A 23568-nucleotide genomic window follows, 5' to 3' on the forward strand; every position below is an offset into this window, starting at 1 on the left:
AGGGAGTAGCACTGAAATCAATATCTAGGCCTGCAGTTTTGTGAATTACTACTGTGTTTTTCTTATCGCTCTCACCATCTGAACCCTGCTGTCGTTATGAGCTCTGCTTAATTTTTCCTGCGTCGTCACTGCACAACATAATTGAACTATGTTGAACAAAACTTTAACTTTAGCTTTTTCAATCTGGCGACGTGGTTTTTTCAAAAATAATGACACTGGTCGATAAAAGAAAAAACAGAATGCTTTCATTGAGAGTTGAACTCAAGACCTCCCGCTTACTAAACGGGTGCTCTAACCAACTGAGCTATGAAAGCAACTGTTAACAAAATTTTACAGTAGCTTCTTCTAACAGTATTGGCCAACAGGGTAAAAGTAAGACCAGAATCATCCGGCCGTTCATAGCTCTAACCAACTGAGCTATGAAAGGAACTGTTGATAAAATTTACAGTAGCTTTATTATAACCTAACAGTACCCGCCAACGGGATAAAAATAAGACCGAATCATCTGGCAGGCAGTAACTTCATGCTAAAGTGTGTACTAATATTGTTTTTTAGCATAAGTGTGTACAAAATGACCGAGTCAGTCAGGAGAATTCTCGAGCCAGCCCGGGTTCATTCCCTTTCCATGGAGACCTCAGTCAGGAAGGCGGAAATTGCGGTGTTCTTTGGTTCAGACAGCTACATAGTTGGGCAAAGTACATTTGGTGTCCCCCTGAAGCATACAGGGCACCTGTAGTTAGTCTGTTTGACGAATCGCTGTTAGATCGTAGTGTTGTGCCTCTGAACATTGCTGATTGTGTGTCGGTCGAATTCAGGGTGAATACGAGTTAGCATAAGGTTCCATTCCATGCTTGCAGCTTCTGAGTGCTGAATTAAGTTTCTGAATAATGTTGTCACTTTTGATCGTGGGTCCAAGATGATTGTTTTAGACGGAAATTTCAGATGAAGCAAAGCACCTTCCTAGTCGTAATTTTAGTTTTCGATAGCCACCCCTAGTCGCAGGTTCTTTTAGGCAACAACAACAACAAAGTTCTTCAGGATAAGTAGTGACGTATCAGGCAATCAATGGTTAGCAGATGCAGAGCGATACCTCAAAACGAAATACTGTTGTTGCTGCTTTCTGACTGGTGCCGAGGTGACTGAACTTCTGAATGAACACGAGTTAGCACTAGATTCCATCCTTTCTACAATGGCGGTTTCTTAATACTGGATTTCAGACTCTCCAGACATAACATTGCTAGCTGGTCCTGTTGGTTACTTTGTACTACTTTTTTTTGGAAAAGAAGGACGACCCCTGGCCTCAGCATCTGGACGATGCATACGGCCATTTTATTAATTATTGACACAAGACTTTACAGAGTCATACAACAATAAACCTAAAGCCACCAAACTAAGCAACATCTGTCGCTATCCCTATCCAGTTGATGTAGGGGCGCTGAAAGTCTTGGCCTAATATCAAACAGACCTCGCAGCCAAACCTAACATCTAAGACTTGAGGTCCCAACCAGGACGCCTGCCGGGTATGGGCACCCATCAGTCTGGCGTGCTTCTCAACCAGGACGTCCTGCCGGGTATGAGGCCGCCGCAGCCACCTGCCACCAATCCATCTTCAGAGCTGTACTGCTGCATCAACCTTGCCCGGTCTAACTGCCGCCGACGCCACCACGACGCCAGGCAGCGTCACCCTCCTGCGCGAGTCCTTCTCCGCTCATCAGGCGCCGAGTCTCCACTGCGCCACGCCGCCGAGATCCGCCGTCATCAATGGAGCAGAGGAAACACCGCTCCTCCTCTTGTCCCCTCCAACCAGCACTTGCTCCAAAACGATACCCCCATGAGGGAGAACGATACCGAAGGCACCGTCATCGTCCGATCCGGTATACCCAGATCTAGGGTTTCCCCAGGAACTTCCCGATCAGGTTGATGTGACCTGCAACGACGATGCCTCCAGAAGGGAACGACGTCTGAGACGCCGCCATCGTCCGCCAAGACCGCAGTCAGGCGCGATTTTCACCGGAAGCCACGTCTTCCCGACCTCGTGGCTGGCTGGAACCGAGCGGAACCTCGCCACGAAGACGTATGTCGCCGTAGGTACTCCGGCGGAGATCCGGCATCTCCTCACCGGTCCCTCCACGCGCCGCCAGTCGGCGGAAGGCCTCCCCGCGACGGATCCAAACGGGGTGTTGGATCCGCAGTGACCGCCATCACCATCATGACCAGGACAGCCCACCCCGCCGGATGGGGCGCTGCCACCGCCGCCGTCCATGCAGGGTCGCCGCTCCGCTGGCGATGGTGCTCCGGCCCCCGCCGCACAGCCCGGATTCGCCGTCCTAGCCGCCGCCGTTGGATCGCACGAGAGGAGTTGCCCCCGCCGCCTCAGATGGGATCCGCCGCATCCACCCGCCCAGAAACCTTCGGCACCAGGCCCGCCGCCACCGCGGCCCACGCCGGCGGCAGGAAGGGGCGGCAAGAAGGTGCTGGCGGCGCTAGGGTTTCGGGGCCCCTGGCGCCGCCTGGGGGGAGGCGACGCGAGGGGGAGGGGGAGGGGAATAAAAGGACACGCCCACTAGCTCTGAGACCAATATCTCGGCCTGCATTTTCGTGAATTATTATTGTGTTCAATGAAACAAAGGGGAGTGTTGAAGTCTTTCCTATCACTCTCCCCTCTGAACGTTGTTGTTGCAAAATTCTGCTGCAGTGTACATTTGTTTTGCCATCATACTCACCCTCTGAACCATGTCCTCATTAATTGCTTTCATTGAACAAAACTTAATCTTAGCTTCTCGATCTGCTACTGTGGCTTTTCATCTCTATGAGAAAGTATAGAAAGTAATCCCGCCAAGAGAGGAGGAAAAAAAATAATGGAATGGGTAGGAAAAGAGTAAAAAGGTAAAATGCTTTCATTGAGAGTTGAAACAAAGGGGAGTGTTGAAGTCTTTCCTATCACTCTCCCCTTTGAACGTTGTTGTTGCAAAATTCTGCTGCAGTGTACATTTGTTTTGCCATCATACTCACCCTCTGAACCATGTCCTCATTAATTGCTTTCATTGAACAAAACTTAATCTTAGCTTCTCGATCTGCTACTGTGGCTTTTCATCTCTATGAGAAAGTATAGAAAGTAATCCCGCCAAGAGAGGAGGAAAAAAAATAATGGAATGGGTAGGAAAAGAGTAAAAAGGTAAAATGCTTTCATTGAGAGTTGAAACAAAGGGGAGTGTTGAAGTCTTTCCTATCACTCTCCCCTCTGAACGTTGTTGTTGCAAAATTCTGCTGCAGTGTACATTTGTTTTGCCATCATACTCACCCTCTGAACCATGTCCTCATTAATTGCTTTCATTGAACAAAACTTAATCTTAGCTTCTCGATCTGCTACTGTGGCTTTTCATCTCTATGAGAAAGTATAGAAAGTAATCCCGCCAAGAGAGGAGGAAAAAAAATAATGGAATGGGTAGGAAAAGAGTAAAAAGGTAAAATGCTTTCATTGAGAGTTGAACTCAAGACCTCCCGCTTACTAAACGGGTGCTCTAACCAACTGAGCTATGAAAGCAACTGTTGATGGTAATAAATGTGGTATATAGGAACAAAAAGGTCCTCTAAACGGGCCAAATTCACTACTGGTGGTAGAAATGTGGTCTATAAGTCTCTCAGACAGTGCTTCACGCTGCTAAATGATCGAATGGTCAAACAGAATTCTCGTCCTTCCCCTTTTGCACAGAGAAAATTGCGGTGTACTACTACAAGTTGGCCCAGGACCACAAAACTGAAATAAAACCTGGCCCAAGCCCAGCATCGACTAGGTCCAGATCTCTGTTTATTTTTTCCTTCCATTGGCTAGGTCCAGGCCCAGACACATAAATAGAGACCGAAGCCTTGCACAGTTGCACAGAGAGACACGGACTTGCTTCCACTTAGGGTTTCTCCTGCCGCCACTGCCATCATCTGAGAAATTAAGGCCCCCTCGCCTCCGGCTGCCATCTTGGCGCTGAGAGATGAGGGGACCTCAGATCTTCAAGACCTCTATGTCCTTCGCCATCGTCTAGTGATCACTGTAGTTTTGTGAGAATAAATTTCTTCTCGTTCTTTTGGTAGTGCCATGAGATTAGAGAGTTTTCTGTCCTCGCAGATTTGATTATTCAGATCTGCTGAGTTTATGTTGTTGTGTCAAGTCTTTTTTGTTGGTCTGATTCTTTGTGAAGGTGAAATCTTTCATCGACAACATGGTGAAGATATAGTGATTCGACGACGCCTGCACTTCTAGGGGATCATCCCCGGCCCAAATACGTTCATCGATCAAGGCTTCCCATCTCTTTGCATGGGCGACTCAAGGCGCTTTCAAAAACCATTATTGGTAATGTCCGTGCGGATGAAAGAGTGACAACATTTGGTGCCCAAATACGTTCATCGATCAAGGCTTCCCATCTCTTTGCTCCGGTCAAATTGCAGCCTCTTTACCGAGTCTTTGCAGTTGTTGACACCAGATTTTGGCACGGTCAAGAACTTATTTAAGATGGCCTGAAATGGAGAGGTGATCTACATGAAAGAGTTCCGTATTGTCGATATGAACATCTTTGAAGTTTGTGCCATGGCCATCCGAGCTCATCTCAAGAGCCGAAACTATGCTCAAAGTACTAGGTTTTGTATTCAGAGTATTGTTCGGCCAATTAAGCCTCCAAGACAGCCTCATATGAGAAAGGTTTATAGACGGATTGTCTTGGTCTCATCGAAACGATCGATTTCGATATAAAGATCGTCCCAATTCAAGGTCGTATGCAAAAGTTAGAGCTGAAAATGCACGGCTGCATCAGAATGGCCGGACACTCCGGGGATAATCATCCGGGTTTTGAATTTCTCTGAGGATGGCTGGACACTCCGGGGATGTTCGTCCTGGTTTTGGATTTCTCTGCTGCAGATTTTGGAAAACAGCCGAAACCCCCTCAAGATGGCCTCTGATCAAAAAACGTCCAACATGAAAGTTGTTCGTCTCGTCGAAATGATCAAGATTGCTTTTGGGCTCGTTTCCATCCGAGAAGGTTTACTGCCTCAAAAGTGACCCGCAAGGTGCAGCCAGTTTGTAAACCGAACAGTTTTGGAAAGTTCGGATTCCGAGTTGGACCCAAATAGGGTTTTGAACGTGAATTCTAACCTTTCCTTGCGCGGGAAGTCCATCCGCCTCTTATGTACCTAAGGGGTGACGGTCGATTGAACAACAAACAATCGAACAAATCATCTACCACTTTTACCTTTACTTTCATCTTCTTCCTTGTTCTTCTTCTTCCTCGTTCTTCTTCTTGCAGGGCGGCGAACCTCGAGGCCCTAGGGCCGGTCAGGTCGACCTAGGGCAGCCCATAGCATATTTGTCTTTTTTTGTTGTGATCGGGGATGCGATCCGTCGCGTTGCGTGAATCAACCTACATTTGAATTTAAATTTACTAGCGAACATATATAGGATAATATTGGATGACGGCCTTCCACATCCGTGTTCGCAAACGGATGCAGGAGAAAATTTGTGGGTTGCCGTTGAAGATACCCTAAGAGCAACTCTAGCAGACCCCTTAAGATGTGGACTGAAAACGCGGTTTACAGTTCGCTCGTTGCCTCGGATACGGGACGAAAACGTCCACAAGAACAGAAATCGCAACTAAAATTGTAAGTTTTGAATTAAGGACTTCGCGGGAGAAATAGAACGACTTCCAGACTTGATCATCATAGATAGTTCATACATAGACTAAAATTGAACTAATGGCTAGGAGGAGAGGCGGCCACCGCAACCCTACAACCAAAAATTGGCTCACCGGAGCCATCCGGGTGCGGTGGTGACGCTACGGCGGCGGACTTCAGTTGTCGTCGGAGTCGAAGACGAGGTCGACGTAGATGTCATCCTGCGCCTTGGCTTCCCGGAGTCATGCTTCTTGGTTGTCGACGAACTCCTTCTCCTTTGCGAGCCCCTGCTCAAGGAGTACGTCGTCGAGCTCGCTTTCCCAACGACGACGCTTCTCCACTTCCTCCTCCTCCCGCGCACTGCGCGCGACGATGTCGCGCTCGAAGATGTCCGCCCCCGCCGGGAGGAGGAAGTCCTCCGGCTCGATGACGCCACCGCCTGGCCGCACCGGCTCCGCCTCGAGCTCCCGCTTCACCGCCCGGAGGGCCGGGAGCTCATCCGGCTCCCTGTTCACCGGCATGAGGAGCTCGGGGTCGTCTCTACCGTCGGAGCTCCACATCCCGTGCCACATGGTGGCTTCTGGCGGCGGATTGGACTCACCGGCGGCAAGAAATGGGGGAGGGGATTGGGGAATCGCAACGGCGGAGGGATAGGGTTTCGACCCGTATCGGCGCCGCGAACCCGTACATATATTGCGTTGGGGGGGGGGCGGTTTGGGGGCCACCGTAAAAACTTTTATGGGCTGGGCGACTTTGGCTTTGGTCTGGCCAAAAAACGGGCCAAGCCCTATTGTCGCCAGAATTTTACGCGTTTTAAGGGGTATGCTAGAATTGCTCTCCGCACACATTTTCATCCTTCCCGAGTGAAACAGCGGAGGGTGGCTGCAAGATGACAAGATCCACCACCATAGATCCAGGAGTGGCCGGGACCCCGAGCAGCCAACCAGACACCGTCAGAGGGTGTAACACCCATGCACAGCAGAGCAGAGCAGCGCCGTCCGCCGTAGAACATGGGAGATATCGGTCGATGGATGCAGGTCAAAGACACGAGCACAGTGTGCGCCGAGGAGGAACAGCTCCCCCCTGCAAACCTGGACCTAGAATGACTGTGCGCCGCACGTCCAAACATTCGTGCATGCATAGTCGCACGTACCGATGTGGTGCATCCACGCATGCACATGCATATGCATGCTTCCCTGAATACGTGGGCGGCTCTGTTCCAGAGGCCCCATAGCCTTTGACCACCACCACACCTATGCCCCCTATCCTATCCTAGGCGCTCTCGTCTTCACCGGCACCAGCACGAGAATATTTTTGTTTCGTTCGGTGGCACCGACGAGTCAGTGCACCTGTAACTTGTTAATAATCCTCGGCGAGAGATGAAATCGCTTTGCTTGCTGGTTCGAAAAGTTGGCAAAAGTTCCCTTTGGTTGACAGGGATCATTTGGATGCACAATGATTCGTCCCGATCGATCCATATGCGTCCTGGTCCAGCCAAGCCAGCGTTGCGCCAAAGCGAGTGTGCGCGTGTCGAATAATTGAGAGTGCGTGCGTGCGTGCCCACTGTCCAAAAGGGGTGCAAGTGCCAAGCGCAACCACGGTGTACCGCACGACACGTTATTACATCCTGGAAGAATTCACCTTCCCATTCCGCCTTGGTCGATTGGATGTTTCACCACTCCGGGCAGAACGGACAAGATTTCAGCGTCCCCGCCCCCGCTTTTTCTCTCCTCTAGCGGCTACTAGATTCTAGAGGCAGGGCAGAGAGCAGACACCAGAATCCTACTCGCTGTAGGGTTTTCCTGTTCCGCGGGCAGGAGCGAACCTTCCTCTTCTGTTCACGTTTGGAGGTTTCTGATCGATCAATCGATCGATCGAAATGCGCACGAAAACGGAAGCCCATTCCGCCATGTTTGTGCTCGATCCTACTGCTTCATTTCATTCCATTCATGGAGACAGGGACTGGATAGACCCCTCGCCATGATATTCTGCTCTGAGCTTGCTTGCTTGCTTGGCTCGGGTTCCTATCTTGTCCATGTCGAGCCATGCGGCACGTACAGTGCTGTGGCAATCTGGCATCGCGATTTGTATGTGTACCCAACTAATTGGGAAAACGATGTGACCTAAGCGGTTTATTATTAAACTCATCAATCAGTGTCATGAAATCTTCCAACGAGATTCAGATAAAAAGTTTACTGCAAGGTGAGAAGTAAACTAGGATCAATTGTTTGTAGGTTGATGCTTGGCCGAGTTGGATTGCCAAAAATTCACGTACAATGAACGGAGAAAGGGAGCTACTCCTCCTATGCCATTCATTCACGTAGGTAGGTGACCCGACCGACCAGGGACCAGGATCCATGTGGTCGCGCGAGTGAGATCGAATCAACCTCACCTCTCACTTGCAATCAGAATTCGATCGGATGTGAGGTTTGTACAGCACGGTGCACGGGCCCTGCCGTCCTGGCCGGGACCCGAGCCGCACCATACTCACCATGCCACCTATTTATATCCACGTTCCTCTCACCCTTCTTCTACTAGCAGCAGCTCTCACATCGCATTCTGAATCTCTGACAACAACTTGCTTCCCCTGCTGATCCAGTGGTACGATGGTGGAGGAGGAGGAGGCTTCGGCGGAGCTGATCAGCCCCAGGATCTCCTTCTCGCACGACCTCGCCACCTTCGCGGCGGCCGCTGCGTGTCCGGCGACGACGCAGCCCGAGCCAAGGCGGTCGGACGCGTCCCTCATGCCGCGGCGGAGGCGGCGGCGCGCGCCGGAGCCGGAGTTCGACTTCGCCAACGCGGCGGCCGCCGACGTCTCGCCGGCCGACCGCCTCTTCGCCGACGGCAAGCTGCTCCCCGTGCCGCCGCTGCCGCCCACCGCCCCGCACGCGCGCTGCGCCAAGGCGACGAGGCCGGCGCCGCGGTCGTGGGCGTCCCCGTTCGCGCGCAGCAGCAGCGTCAACTCCGCCAGGGCGGCGGCGTCCGGGAGGTTCACCTGCCCCGCGTTCCCGCTCATGCGGAGCCGCTCGACCGGCTCTGCGGCGGCCGCGGCCACGGTCGGCGCCCACCAGCGGCCGCATTGCAAGAAAGTCGCTCCGACGACGACGACGACGGCCGCGTCGGGTGGTGTTCACAACGGCAACAGCGGTGGCGGTGCGAGATCGGTTTACTACTATGGATACGGCGGTGGCAGGAACGTCAGCGACGTCCATGGTGGCGGCGGGGTCCGGGTGAGCCCGGTGCTGAACGTGACGTCCATCGGCACCAGCATGGTGAACATGCTGAGCCACCTGCTGTGCGACTGCGGCGAGAAGGCCAGCAAGCAGCAGAGCAGGGGCTTCGGGGTGCGCTGCTGGGTAACCAGATAGTACCAGCCGTAGTACACAAGCTAAGCGCACTCGTTAATTACTGATTGATTGTCCACTTGTCGCCATGGTTGCTTGTAAGTAAGTAAGATCGAAAGTCCATGTGAATCGAGACCGATTGATCGATTCAGTGCGTCTATGTGACGGGACGGACAGAGTATGAGTACTACAGTAGGCTTATTGCTTTGTGCATGCATGGGATGGGAGGGGGTCCTTCTGGTTGTGTCGTTGGTTAGTGGGTGGCAAGGCATGGATAGAGCGGGGGATGTGCATCTGGTTGTGTCGTTGGTTAGTGGGTGGCAAGGCATGGATTGATCCGGCATGAGAGACCGATGGAGTGCATGGGGACTCGGTGTCCCCGCCCGGGTTTCCTGCGGGGCTGGGCTTGCTTGGCGTCGCAGCATGTCTCTCTCTGTCTCTGGCACGCACGGAACACACACTTTTATTACTCCAATCATACTTTATCATGAGTTAATCAAGTATATAATGTACGAGATCGTGTAGTACTACTTGTTTTGTGCGCAGAATTTGAGTGAAAACCACGACAAGTATTTTAAAAACGGAGGGAGTACATCCGCGCCGGGGTAACATTTTGCAAGCGATCCGCATGGTTTCCTCGTACACCATTCTTCGCGGCGCGTTCCAGGTAGGACATCGGCAACGGCGCTCCGCCTGCATGTCTCACCGGCCGGCAGCGCGACGTGGAAGGCGGCGAGCCTTAACTACGGGTGGTGAGGAGGCTGGAGGGCCGGGATCACCGACCGGCCACTTGGTGGGCGGCGGACCTGGCCCCATGCTGCCCATGCTGACTATCGGCTCAAACTCTTGGAGGGCTGGAATTTCCCTTTACAAGAATCTGGAGGGCTGGAGTGAGGCTCGTGCGCGTCTCGTCAGGCCTTCGTGCCTGACTCAGGCCCGATCGAGGGCTAGGCAGATCGATATGGGCTCACTCGCAGTCTTCGTATCCTCGGTAACAAACAATTATTTTTACTGTGAAAAATAGATTAATCTTTATACCTTGCTTAAAAACAACAACATTTGGTTCCTCTGTTCTGAAGAACTCATCACAGTCAAATTTCTGATAAATACTTCATTGAAAATTTCTCATGAACTAGACAGATTCATGGTCCGCATGTATCTTGAGCCTATCTTACACGCATCGATTTATTAGCACGGCCCATCCATTGTTTCTACGGCGTTTAATTAGAGCAGCAGCAAGAACCACCATTGACTGGTTCACAGTGGCTCTTTTTGAATTCGAAAAATGAGCAGTGGTTCCTGCACGCCTCTTCGGATTCATGGCCTTTCTCACAGCTTGCAAGACGCACACACAAGTTCAGGGGGATTGGTTTTGTTGAACCTGTGCATGAAAAAGTATAGCAGCGTCAGCATATATAGATTACTTAAGTTACATGGGTTAGTTTGAATTACATAGGCAAAGGTGTGCGCACGCTTAAAAATGAATATGAAAATATATACACAAACGATTGTAGTACCTGCATGGCATGATAATAGGGTGGTAGACATCATCACAAGAGCTACCAAGAGTAGGGCTCTTGTGTTGTTCTTGATAAGTTCCATGAGGAATGGTTTCTTGTTTCTTTATTTCTACGTATGTGCAAGTATCCTTTGTAGTTTGCACTTGTCAACCTATGCCTTTTGTGTTGGTGTTTATATAGGCATGATCAGACCTGGAAGGATCAGTTCTTGCCCTTCTACTTTTGGCTGGAGTTGATTAGTACCTATAAAACTAAATAGATGTATACCAAAGTATATCTTTTTTTGAACACTACCAAAGTATATCTTGTGGATAAGTTGTTATTAATTGGTTCTTAAGTTATGATATTTGAAATTATTTGGTACTTTAAAATGACATACATATCACACAGTAAAAATTATCTTCGACATAGCTTGTTATCTTCTTAAAAAGGTGGATTATTATTTGCTCTGAATATCGGTGAATGTATTTAGTTAATGTTAGGTACTCTTAAAGTATATGATCTAGAATCTCTTGTTACTAATAGGATATTCCTCAGTTTTTTTAGTATTGATCGTGATATTTGACATATTTAAAATGACAAAGAGAATAATTTTTTAGGCTAAGTGATAATATTAATAGTATGTTATTCGAATAGAACAAAGGTATACTAATTATTAATCTATGTGGAGCCTGCTAGGTCAAATGCCAAAGCAGACCAAGCACTCCGCATGTTAAGATATGTCCCCAACGCTCGTGGATATACACTTTATCAGTGTGTAGCAGCCCAATTTAGTTTCGAGCAATTCAGTAAATTCAATACTGCAACCAACGCACATGCCTGACAGTATTTATTTTTTAGGCTACAAGATACCACAACACAGAGAGAAAATCAGCAACACTACTAGGGTGTGGCCTATAAGGTTACATGTCTCTAACCAAACCGCTGGGTTGAATGTCTTCGGTCGCCAAGATTCAAAACACAAAACAATAAAAGAAATAACACAATCTACTTTTGTGTACTAGAGCACGATACCCTAAAAAACAATTACTCAATTAAAACTTGCATGACAAGGGGTTCATGTATGATTATAATCGATCGCGAATCAGGTCATGATGACGAGCACCTAAGGAGAGATGGATGTGGCGGCTCCAACCGAGGTGGTGGCCTTGGCCCATAGTATCATGCCCGATGTGGATGACAATCCCCTCATTGTCTTCCTCCAAAAAGGTTGTAACAGATCTTGAGATAGAGGCTAGGCACAACCCTCAAATGCCCATGGATCTGAATGGAATTGCTTGATGACATCTAATGGTGGCTAGGGCTCGCTCCCCTCTTGATGAAGCATATACATGGTCAAACCAACCTCCTCATTTGTGTATCCTCCTCATATCCTTTGGAACCAAGTGCTATTAGGTGGTCTTGAGGTCTTCAATACGTTCCTACTTGTCATCCCGCGGATCGAACATGTCAAATGACACCCAAAACGGTGACCAGATAGAGAAGTTCCAGATGCTTTTACGGTCATTCACATGCGGTACTAGCCTAGGTAGGACAGTGTATGGTCATACCAATGCTCTCCTTAACCTCTGTCCTTTTCCCCGGCTTGTTGATTTAGTGCTTTGGTTGTAGATTATGCATACAACATTGGATTGAGATGATCCAAAAAGTAAAGTTGTTCGACTTGAAAAGATGGAAAACTTTCATTTTGAGTGAAAAGTTAAATTCAAGGTCATCTTGAGGGCGCTCATTTTGATCCACCAAATAAAGTTGTTGGTTCTCCATCTTGCTCTAAAACTGGCTCTGTTTACCGACGAAAGTCCATGAGGGATAAAATTCACTAAAACCCTACAAAGCATAGAAAGAAACCAAATAAATCAAAAGGACACCATTAGTGGGATAATCCGACATGAGTCTCTAGAATATCATGATTAAACTCAAGAAAATATGAGTACAAAATGCACTAATCAACCCTCGCTCTCGACGCTACTGGAATTTGGTTTGTTGGTCAATGGGCTTCTTTCGATGTATTTGTTATGTCGTTGTTTTGTTTCATTTGTTAGACTATTTCTTCCAGTTACACATATGATTATCTTTTTCATAAGAACATATTTCGATAAAGAGTTTGAAAATGCATTTTGACTAGATAGGAAATAATATTGTGAAACCATAGAACTGAAGAATCGTCTAGAAACCAAAAAAGAGGGCCAGTCCCATTTGCCAGCACAGAATAATATTTATACAGGATCGTACTAATGCCAAAGCAAACCAAGCACAACAAACATTTGATACGTTACAAGGCAGACATGCTTACCGATGGAAAAAGAAGGGTACATGAAAATTGCTTCTATGAGATGATGATCATAAGCTGCCAGTTTATTTTGGAATCACAGGAATGAAGTAATCATTGAAGGAGAGACAACTTGTGTTGCTAAATGCTTTAGGATGTTTATAAGGCTAGTCATAGTAGGAAGTAACTTAGACTAGTGTCATGCATATGACAGAAGTATATGTTACTATCTTCATAGTGCAAAGTAAATAAGAAGTAGTATCATAGATGATTGCATTTATTAAATTGTAGACTTTTTGTTTTGGGTTGCGTTATGTTATAGTAACATATTATATTACTCTAAACACCTCTCTCCTTATTAACTACATGCCACATAAGCAAATTAGTGTTGAAATGAGCTATGTTACTCATTAAGTTACTCCCACTATGACCAGCCTAAAAACTATTTTCCCTATGTCATGTATATATAATAATATATTTAAAGCGGCTAAGCAAGGGCTCCTTCCATGCATCCGCAATTGTGGAAGATGCTCTTCCCTGCCTGACACGTAGCAGTAAACAACAGTGTTTGTGAATCGTACATTCACATAATAGTGCCTGTGAACAGTGCATGAGGGTGAACAGTACCTGATCGTAAACAAGAGACAATATCAGGTGAAAACCACATCTTCGGTGAAAGGTTGAAAACTTTACCACAGGCTGTTGGATCTTGTATGTATGGACTAGATCCATCCATAACTGCTACATGCAGTTTTGTAGAAAAACGCCCGCCCCAGCAATGCTGTTCTGCACATGACCCCCTGACACATACAAGTATTACAGCTAGCTACCTCGTCACATGTGGGGCTTCGTCACATGTCTCCACCTATTTGTGTTGATTGCGTGAAACTGAACGAAGACAAAAATTGAACGATGGGTACCCAGTTCCTTGTAAATTTAAGTAGAACAAATAGTTAAATACAACAGCTAAAACCATTGCCCAGATCAATGACGAAACCACAACCAAAACCATTGCCCAGTTGAAGAACTCCTGCACCTCACGTAGCACATTTCCAGCAATTGAAAAAATTTCCTAGAATATATTTAAGTAAAGCAAAACAGCACAGTTGCACATAGTGTGATTATGCAGCAAGAATGTGATTGAGTCACTTAAATAATGCCACACTCCAATACACGGTTACAAAATAGATGCATCATTAACAGTGATGGTAAATCTACACCTTTATACATCAGTCATTGAGCACATAGCTCCAGTACACTAGCTAACAACTTGCAGATGCCCGGCCCCAACAGATAATACCTCCAGTACACTAGCTAACAACTTGAAAAAGTCCGGCGCCAATAGCTAATAGCTCCACTACACTAGCCAAGAACATACTAATGCAATACTATTAGTCCTAAAAACTTGCAGAGGTCGGTAGGGCCAACAAGCAACCTAAAACAAAAAAAATTAATTGGTCAAGCAGTAGGAAAACTCGCAAGAATTTATACCTAATTTTTAATTCTAATCTATGAATATAGATATATCCAGTGCATGTTGTATTTATTAGCAAGCAAAATTTTAGAACTATTCTCAAAACTAAGTCCAGAGGAATGTACAGTGATCATGTTTGCTGCACTTCCTTGTTCTTGTTCTTCTCTTTCTGTCTTCACTTTCCACCCTTATCCTTATATCCCTTTAGTCCTTTTATTCTACCTCATGATGTGCATAAGCTTCATAGAAATCCTTGGCTGCGCTCAAATCTGTAAAAGTCATCCCTATGGCTGGCCTGATGTCATCATCACACTCCGGAGTACAAGATGAGCCGTGAAATGTGGACGAAAAGCACAATGGTTTAACATGCTGGAATACAAGAAATTATAAGCATGCACACATTAGTTAGACAAGTACTTACACAGAAAGGTGCACTATACAATTTTTGTGGTGTGGCAAATACAATTTTCGGACTTGGTCTAGTGTGGATGGCTTATTCTGCATCAAACTGGGAGTTGCAAATAGCCAAAGGTGGAGCCTTGCTCACTTCACTGTGGCATTTCATAATTACTTCACAAAGAGAAGAAATACAGTTTGTAAGTCGAAAGCACACCCTCATAGGAGCCAGCCAATATGTGCTTTCCGGAATAGCATAGAATAAAATAAACTGCTAGAAAGAACATTCAAGTGTTAGAAGTACCTAATATCAGCTCACTTCACCAATCAATTGCAATATAAATTAAAACTGACAGCTAAAATCATTTCTACATTTTTTCTATGCTCAACCAGTTTCAACTCCTTTCTTATGCCCAACGTACTACACACAAGTCTACAAGAAGTAAGGCTGAAGTTTTAGAACCTGTAGTATTCCCAAAACCGTGGTTTTTTTGTTGTGTCTAGAAAAGAGGTCCCGGCCCATTTTTTCTAAACCAAATGAGACGAAACGTCAGGGAGAGAGCTGTTTATGTCCCTATCCACGACGAAATAAGAATAGATGTGATCTCTACCTTCGATTTCTCCTCATTCTGTTATATGGTAAATTAGTTGTAATATATCTCTTGCTTATTAGGCATTTTGGGTTGATTAAATTGTGCTCTCGGATCCATTTTCTTCCAGCTGTCGTCACAATTACTTTTGATCTAGTTGATTGGTGAACCTTGATCAATCATGTACCTCCAGGTTAGATTAATTAAGCAATTTCATGCCAGCTGTGCTGGTCAAAACCATGGTAAAACAACATCCAAACACCTCGATAGTTTTGGTAAAACTGAGAAAAACTACAATTTCAAGAACCTGTAGTATTTCTTGCCTAGGCATTGGAATACTTCGGTTTAGGATTACCACAGTTTTCTAAAAATTGTGCTGCCAAACTAAGCCTGATAGTTTCCTTCATTTAACAACTATACAGTAACAAATATGCCTAGAACCACCATTATGATATACAGTATTGTCAAATTAGCATGATGGGATCTCCCTCTTGCTGCATTAATATAAAACTTACTTACCCAATGAATTAGTCTTTACCAACTTCTTGAAGACCAAAATCTGGACAGTAGAGTTAGGGGCAATCTGCAGTTCCAGCCAAGATACTACTACCTAATTCCCTCCCCTACTCTATTTGCTTTGCTTTGCATACCTAGCCCAATTAGAAGTGCTAATCTTGGAGGAGACAACCAGAACCCACGACCTTGTCATCTCTATTTGCTTTGCAAACCTAGCCCAACCGAGAGAAAAAACTACTAGTTGAGCCACGATAAGAAAAACGTGGCAAAACATAACATAGAAGATGAACAATGTAATAGAAAGGTCCATACCTTCAGACCTAGATCCAGTACAATCCGATGGGGAATGCCCAGAGGACGATTGGCTCGTTGGGCCAGCTGCCGGAGAGGAGAGAAGGTTGAGGAAGAATTAGTCGCGCCAGTCGCCGGCCCTGCGCGGAACAAGGGTGTTGTGCTGGGTTGGCGCGGTGGGCCAGCCGCCGGAGAGGAGAGAGGGAATTAGCTGCGGCCGCCGGCCCCCGGCGTGCTCTCCTAACCCTAGTTGTTGATGGGGAAAAGTTGAATCGGGGTAGCTTCCAAGGGGAAAGGCACGTGATGGCTCATCTTCCATCAGGTATGTTGTACCGAGGTACAAAAAGATTACGGGGGTCCTTTTGCAATTCGTCCATCTTTTCATCTCACAACGTACACTCCTTATCCAACGGCACGCGATCAAGTTTTCATGCTTCCATTGAATATATGGTTTCCACCAGATATGTACTCTGTAAACAATGCAAATAATATTTTTGAAAATAATGCAAACACACATAAAATATAATAATATATTTAACCCAAATGCTAAAAAGTGCATGCGTGCTCGTTGACGTGATCGAGCACTCACCGCGACAGCCGTCGGATCGAACCCTGCACGCACGATCGCAACTGCAGGAGATTTTTTTATTGGGAGGGAACCACTCGTGCGAGTCGCTGGGCATTAAACGTTCAAAAAAAAGTCCGACCGCATTACAGCCGGGAGGCCCCACCACTACCCATGTCTCTCGCTGCCCATTACACAGTTCTGGAAGCCAAAGGCACCGCTGAATTCCCCCAATCCAGCGCAGGCTAACTCCACCCAAATCCACTGCAAGTCGTCGCTGCCCAAATCCACCAGGTCCATCACCACGCCCAAATCCAATCCATGGCGGAAATTGAAGGGGCGCGGGCTGCCGGAGTTCGGTGGTGCTCGTGGTGCTGGAGGAGCACGCGCGCGGCGACAGAGCACCACAAGAGGGGCGAAGGATCGGGGTGAAGGTCGCTAGCGACACTACGAGTTCCGGCAAGCGAGGAGGCTGTTCGCTGGTTAAAATCGCGAGGTAAGCGAAGCACTCCCTCCGCGCACACATGTTTTTTTTCCTCCCGCTCCATTTTTGCTTCGCACGAAGGCTGACGTTGGCTATTGCGGGGATTGGCGGCTTATTGCCGAAGCTCACAGGCCGTGGGTGCTGGCGGCGGTTCTATGACGGAGGCGCGAGATGATGCGATGGAGTGCGCGCGGGAGCGTAGTTGGGTGCGCTCTATCTCCATCTCAAGGAGGCGGGTGAAGGTCGTGGCGACGCTGCGTTTCCGGCGAGCAAGGAGCGGACTCGCTGCAGAAATCCCGAGGTACAGATTTCGTTCCTCCTGCCGTTTTTTGCGTTCCCGTTTCTTCTCCGACGAGGTTCCTCTAGCTCGTTGCATCCTAGGGAGGGGGGTGGGGATTTTTCATGGGCGCCGGGAGGGAGGGGATCATGCGCGTAGAGACTAGAGATGGGATCCTGGGGGGCCGACAGTTGCCATAAGTTAGCATACGAGTTGCCTGGCCCAAGCGAAGTAGGACGACATTCGAGGGGGCAGTGCTGTCTGTGCGCCGTGATCACCTAGCGGAGAAGATCTAGAGCCAGGAAAGTGTTGTCGCCAACGGTCGAGGAATTGGGCCGAAAATCGTTGGCAAGTTTCTCGAAATTGACCCCCTAAGCATGTGTTTTTACCCAAATCTAGGATTCTATGCGATAGAGGTAGGGATAGGGAGGTTGAAGAGGGGTGTCTGGGGTCTTAGATTTTTTGGGCGAATCGATGATTTTTGAATGCGGGGGAGGTTTGCGATGTGGGGGTGCGGGGGCTAGAATCGTGGACAATTTGAGCAAAAAGTGTTCAAAACTTGCCCAACGCATGATGATTAGTTGCTAGAGATACTGACGTAAGTTGCCCAAAGATCCTCTTCTGAGAGTACTTGGTTTATGTGACGCCCGGATAATTAAGCTACAGTAATCCCACGCTAATGATGCCACGTCACCACGGTTACTGTTGTTTGATTCGAAACCGTTTCAAAATTTAAATTCAAATTAATGTCAACAATAAAAATTTTCAAAAGTTAAAACAAAAATGTTCGGGAGGTGCCATATTTTGCATATATAAATGTGGTGTAATAAACACATTTTTATAAAATGCCTAGATATTTTATAGTGGATGAAACAACATAATAATTAAATAAAAAGAAAAGCAGAACCTAACTAAAATTAAAAGACAAAACAGAATAAAAGAAAAATCCCCCGGCCCAACTAGGCCAAGCGGCCCAGCCAGGCCGCCCCACCCCCACTGGGCTAATTGGCCCAGCCGGCCGGCCCACCCCACTCCCCATAACCCCCTCGCAACCAAACCCTAACCCACCGACACCCCCACTTCCCCCACTTGCTCGCTCTCTCCCCATCCCCCGATCTGATCTGGATCGAGGCAACCACCTCAGCACCCGGCGCCCTCTGCTTTCTCGGCGCTCCGCCATCGCCAGGCACTCGCCGGTCCCCCACCTGCGCCGCCCCGTCGCCTCGCCTCATCCCCGCCGGCCTCCCCAGGCCTCGTCGCCCATCGACGCCCGTCGTCCCCGCCGGCACCCGACCCCGGCAACCGCCGACATCGTCACATCACCGTCTTCTCCATCCTTGACCTCGTCCCCGCCGTCGCTGGACCCCGCCGCATCAACCTCCATCGAGCCCGCTGCCCTGGACCCTACTCCCCGCCGTGAGCTGCCGCCTTTTCCCTCCTCCTTTCCCCGCGTCGGCCGCGCACTCGCCTTCCCCGGCTCGCCTCGTCACTGCGCGCCCCGGTCCCCACCGCCATGCACGCCCGCGCCATCTCCGGCCGCGCCCGATGCGCGCTCACCGTGCCCCCGTCCGCGCGCAGGTCCCCGACGCCCATTGCCTTGCCTGCCTCCGCCACGTCCCCGTCTGCGCGCGCGCTCCCGCCGCCTACCTCCCGCTCGTCCCTGCTGCCGCGCTTTGCCGCAGCCGCCTCCAGCCACCTCCCCCGCACCGCTCGCCTGCGACCGCGATGCCTCGCTGTGGCCTCTGCCCCCCCTCGCGCTCCCCCGCAGCTGGCGCCCGCCGACGCGCCCGGCACTCGCCAGTACGGCCGCACCCTTCTGGGCGGGCTGCCTGTCGCCCTGGCGGGCTGCCCGCTCCAGCGCCCGGGGGCCTATGACAAACGGGGCCCAGCCCCAGAAGGTTTTAAGAAAAATAAAAAATAAAAATGAATTAATAAAATTTATAATTAATTAATTAATTAGTGAATTAATTAAGTTAATTAATCCTATTTAATTAATCTAATTAACTTGTTAGTTTAATTAAACAGTAATTAGTTTAGCTAAACCTTAATTAACCTAAACAGTGTATAATAGGTGGGTCCCGCTGGACCCACACGTCAGTTTGACCAGTCAACACCTCTGTTGACTGCTGACGTCATGATGATGTCAGCAAACACTATTCTGAATAATGTTGAATTAAAATTAATTAAATAAATTTTAAAAATGATTTAAAAATTTAGAAAATCATATAAAATAAACCGTAACTCGGATGAAAATACTTTCTACATGAAAGTTGCTCAGAACGACGAGACGAATCCAGATACGCAGCCCGTTCGTCCGCCACACATCCCTAACATATCGAACTCGCAACTTTCCCCCTCCGGTTCATCTGTCTAAAAACGCGAAACACCGGGGATACTTTCCCGGATGTTCCCCCTTCGCCGGTATCACCTCTTACCGCGTTAGGGCACACCTAACACCGCTGTTTGCTTTGTCATGCATCGTTATGCATTAGTTTGCATTGTATTCATTGTTTCCTCCCCCTCTTCTTTCCGGTAGACTACGAGACCGACGCTGCTGCTGGTGCCCCGACCGACTACGCTGTTGACGACCCCTCCTTCTTGCCAGAGCAACTAGGCAAGCCCCCCCTTGATCACCAGATATCGCCTATTCTTCTCTATACTCTTGCATTAGAGTAGTGTAGCATGTTACTGCTTTCCGTTAATCCTATTCTGCTGCATAGCCTGTCTTTGCCACTACTGTTGTTATCTTTACCTGCAATCCTACATGCTTAGTATAGGATGCTAGTTTTCCATCAGTGGCCCTACATTCTTGTCCGTCTGCTGTGCTATACTATCGGGCTGTGATCACTTGGGAGGTGATCACGGATTTATACTATATACTTTATACATTATACATGTGGTGACTAAAGTCGGGTCGGCTCGTGGAGCACCCGCGAGTGATTCACGGATTTGGGGCTGAAAGGACCTTTGTCCCGACGGCCCTCTGGGTGGATCTTTGTGGCGGAGCGACAGGGCAGGTTGAGACCGCCTAGGTGAGAGGTGGGCCTGGCCCTGGTCGGTGTCCGTGGTTACATCAATTAACACGCTTAACGAGATCTTGGTATTTGATCTGAGTCTGGCCATTTGGTCTATACGCACTAACCAACTACGCGGGAACAGTTATGGGCACTCGACGTCGTGGTATCAGCCGAAGCCTTCGCGACGTCAGCGACTGAGCGGCGCGCGCCGGGTTGGACCGCGTAACGTGACTTCCTTTGAAATGGAGGTTGCTAGGTCTGCTCTCCAGCCGCGTACGCAACGTGCAGGTGTGCAATGGGCGATGGGCCCAGACCCCTGCGCGCATAGGATTTAGACCGGCGTGCTGACCTCTCTGTTGTGCCTAGGTAGGGCTGCGACGTGTTGATCTTCCGTGGCCGTGCATGACCCAGAAAAGTGTGTCCGGCCAAATGGGATCGAGCGTGTTGGGTTATGTGGTGCACCCCTGCAGGGAAGTTTATCTATTCGAATAGCCGTGTCCCTCGGTAAAAGGACGACCCGGAGTTGTACCTTGACCTTATGATAACTAGAACTGGATACTTAATAAAACACACCCTTCCAAGTGCCAGATATATCCCGGCGATCGCTCTCTAACAGGGCGACGAGGAGGGGATCGCCGGGTAGGATTATGCTATACGATGCTACTTGGTGAACTTACCATCTACTCTCTTCTACATGCTGCAAGATAGAGGTGGCCTGAAGCGTAGTCTTCGACAGGATTAGCTATCCCCCTCTTATTCTGGCATTCTGCAGTTCAGTCCACCGATATGGCCCTTTACACATATACCCATGCATATGTAGTGTAGCTCCTTGCTTGCGAGTACTTTGGATGAGTACTCACGGTTGCTTTTCTCCCTCTTTTCCCCCTTCCCTTCTACCTGGTTGTCGCAACCAGATGCCGGAGCCCAGGAGCCAGACGCCACCTTCGACGACTCCTACTACACCGGAGGTGCCTACTACTACGTGCAGGCCGCTCACGACGACCAGGAGTAGTTTAGGAGGATCCCAGGCAGGAGGCCTGCGCCTCTTTCGATCTGTATCCCAGTTTGTGCTAGCCATCTTATGGCAACTTGTTTAACTTATGTCTGTACTCAGATATTGTTGCTTCCGCTGACTCGTCTATAATCGAGCACTTGTATTCGAGCCCTCGAGGCCCCTGGCTTGTATTATGATGCTTGTATGACTTATTTTATTTTTAGAGTTGTGTTGTGATATCTTCCCGTGAGTCCCTGATCTTGATCGTACACGTTTGCGTGTATGATTAGTGTACGATTGAATCGGGGGCGTCACAAGTTGGTATCAAAGCCGACTGCCTGAAGGAATCCGCCTTTCCAACTCCTTGGCCGAAGTTGAGTCTAGTCATTGAAAAAGTTTTTACTAACATGGCTGTGCGGCTTACGGGCCCACGTCGCCATTGGATGGTATTAGGATCTTTTATTCCTTGATCTATACTCTGGGACTCTGATCTCTCTTCTATTCGGGTTAAATGATTTTACTACGCCGACTCTAGGTTCTCGTAACTACTTCCACCCGGAGAGCCCCTTACTCCAGATGATTACTTGGTCCACCGAAGGATTTCGAAGATACTCTCCGATGTTCTCTCGAGACTTTGAGCCTGTTGCTTTTGCAATTCCCTACCACCGAAACATCCCTATGGATAAATACTTACACCTGTCGTTCTTACTTTTATTCCCAGTTGATCTTGTTATTCCAAGATACCCCGAAATTCTCTCTAATGTTCCGAGAATACTTTGTGCCCACTGCCTTGCAGTTCTTGCCACATGAATATCCCTACGGATAATTTCTCGCACTTATCGAGTATCCACTCATCCCCAGTTGATTCATGTATGTCACCAATCTTCGAAATACCATTCAATCTTCCGAAGATCCTCAGGAGCCTATTGCTCTTGAATTCTTACTTGCTTGCATTATGGTTAACCCCATAAGTCTAGTAATCTTTTTGGCATCCTTTGTCATTATCATTTTGAGTCCGTCGATTCAATAAGTTGCGAATGCTCGCAATCCTCAATCATATCCTATAATTCATCCTTTCGGCTCAGACGTCAGTTTGAACATGAGCTGGTTCTCAACCAATTAAATTGCTATCGATTGTACCCCTAAGTCTATTCAACTTATCCATCCTTAATCAGAGCGTTTGCTTCTGATCCCGTGAATTTGAAATCATAATTCCTTTACCTTTGAGCTTTGAATTAGTCAGTTGTTTCTATAATCCAATGCCCTTGCATTGTTTCTTCCTCTGATCGTGCGTCGATGCTCACATCAGCTCCGTTATGGACCATCGGATCCTTTGTTGAATTATCATTCGACAGTGTCCTTTGTATACGAAAATCTCGAGAAGTTCTTTCCCTGATACATAATGCCATTGGTAAATCCTATTCCCGGATTTGGCCAACCATGCTCTATTTTCGAGCTGGTGATATATACTATTGAAGCTTGTGGTATATGTTTCCACAATGCCCCGGTGGGTTGAACCTATGCCTTCCTTTATATGTGTGAACTCGAAAGTTTCACGAGCCGTACTCTTCTGGTATTTTGCCAGATAAAATTTCAACACTACAACTTCATCGAACGCGAGAAGTGAATGAAAGGTTGTGCATTGGAGAAGTGGGAGTCGACCTTGAACTTTGTGTTCATGCCCATGGACACGATGTACATCTTCTCATCGAAGCTTCTTTTAAAATTAATTATTTCCTTGGTATAAGTTCATCTTATATCTGGGATCTGGCCTTTTGCAATCATGGTTCCGACCATGTTCTCCTTTAAATACCATTTCCGGTGCAAGTGTAAGCACTTGTCTTCTATAGAGCAATACCCCAGTCCAACCTCTACTTTGATCTGTCGTCGAGTATTACCCCTTCGTATCTCGAGATTATCATGGAACTGCATAACTTCTTATGAGCTCTTCATCAAGTACTACATTCTCACTTATTCCAATTTTTCACGGGCTCTGAGTTATTAAACACTCAAAGACACCGATAACTGAACCGATTCCGCACTACGGTTCAACAACTCTTAGTAATCTTCTTTACATACGAGTTTGTACCCGATCACGTCATTCATAGCCTGTTTGGCTATGTCATTGTCGTGGTGATTTTAACTGTGCTACCTGGTCTTTATTCCTGGAGCACAA

At 47.9% G+C, this 23568-nt stretch overlaps 1 protein-coding gene, 3 long non-coding RNA genes and 2 other non-coding genes across 7 annotated transcripts; 2 read left to right on the top strand and 4 right to left on the bottom strand.

The window, feature by feature from the left end:
* Window positions 1–240: 240 nt before the first annotated feature.
* On the bottom strand, window positions 241–314 carry TRNAT-AGU (transfer RNA threonine (anticodon AGU)). Its single transcript has one exon. It is a non-coding gene; the product is annotated as a tRNA-Thr (tRNA).
* Window positions 315–3470: 3156 nt separating this feature from the next.
* TRNAT-AGU (transfer RNA threonine (anticodon AGU)) lies at window positions 3471–3544 on the bottom strand. The gene has a single exon. It is a non-coding gene; the product is annotated as a tRNA-Thr (tRNA).
* A 4410-nt stretch (window positions 3545–7954) lies between these two features.
* On the top strand, window positions 7955–9150 carry LOC109756868 (uncharacterized). Its single transcript, XM_020315708.4, has one exon. The coding sequence runs from the start codon at window positions 8262–8264 to the stop codon at window positions 9021–9023; it is 762 nt and encodes a 253-aa protein (XP_020171297.1). The 5' UTR covers window positions 7955–8261; the 3' UTR covers window positions 9024–9150.
* Window positions 9151–10095: 945 nt separating this feature from the next.
* Window positions 10096–10921, bottom strand: LOC120976365 (uncharacterized). The gene is made up of 2 exons (XR_005771684.2): window positions 10517–10921; window positions 10096–10380 (listed from the first exon to the last, which is right to left on the bottom strand). It is a non-coding gene; the product is annotated as an uncharacterized lncRNA (long non-coding RNA).
* A 2988-nt stretch (window positions 10922–13909) lies between these two features.
* Window positions 13910–16331, bottom strand: LOC109756867 (uncharacterized). Its single transcript, XR_005771685.2, has 2 exons — window positions 16077–16331; window positions 13910–15976 (listed from the first exon to the last, which is right to left on the bottom strand). It is a non-coding gene; the product is annotated as an uncharacterized lncRNA (long non-coding RNA).
* A 443-nt stretch (window positions 16332–16774) lies between these two features.
* On the top strand, window positions 16775–21629 carry LOC109756869 (uncharacterized). 2 transcript variants are annotated; one of them, XR_005771687.3, is made up of 3 exons: window positions 16775–17116; window positions 17229–17405; window positions 21313–21629. It is a non-coding gene; the product is annotated as an uncharacterized lncRNA (long non-coding RNA). The 2 variants fall into 2 exon arrangements; XR_005771688.3 differs by having other exon boundaries at window positions 16776–17116; window positions 17236–17405.
* The last annotated feature ends 1939 nt before the right edge of the window (window positions 21630–23568 follow it).

This window comes from Aegilops tauschii, chromosome 3, assembly GCF_002575655.3.
Source record: "Aegilops tauschii subsp. strangulata cultivar AL8/78 chromosome 3, Aet v6.0, whole genome shotgun sequence".
Classification (NCBI taxonomy): Eukaryota; Viridiplantae; Streptophyta; class Magnoliopsida; order Poales; family Poaceae; genus Aegilops; species Aegilops tauschii.

Excerpts from the sequence above, each read along its gene's own strand:
- LOC109756868 (XM_020315708.4), top strand. The coding sequence starts at position 8,262 with ATGGTGGAGGAGGAGGAGGCTTCGGCGGAGCTGATCAGCCCCAGGATC.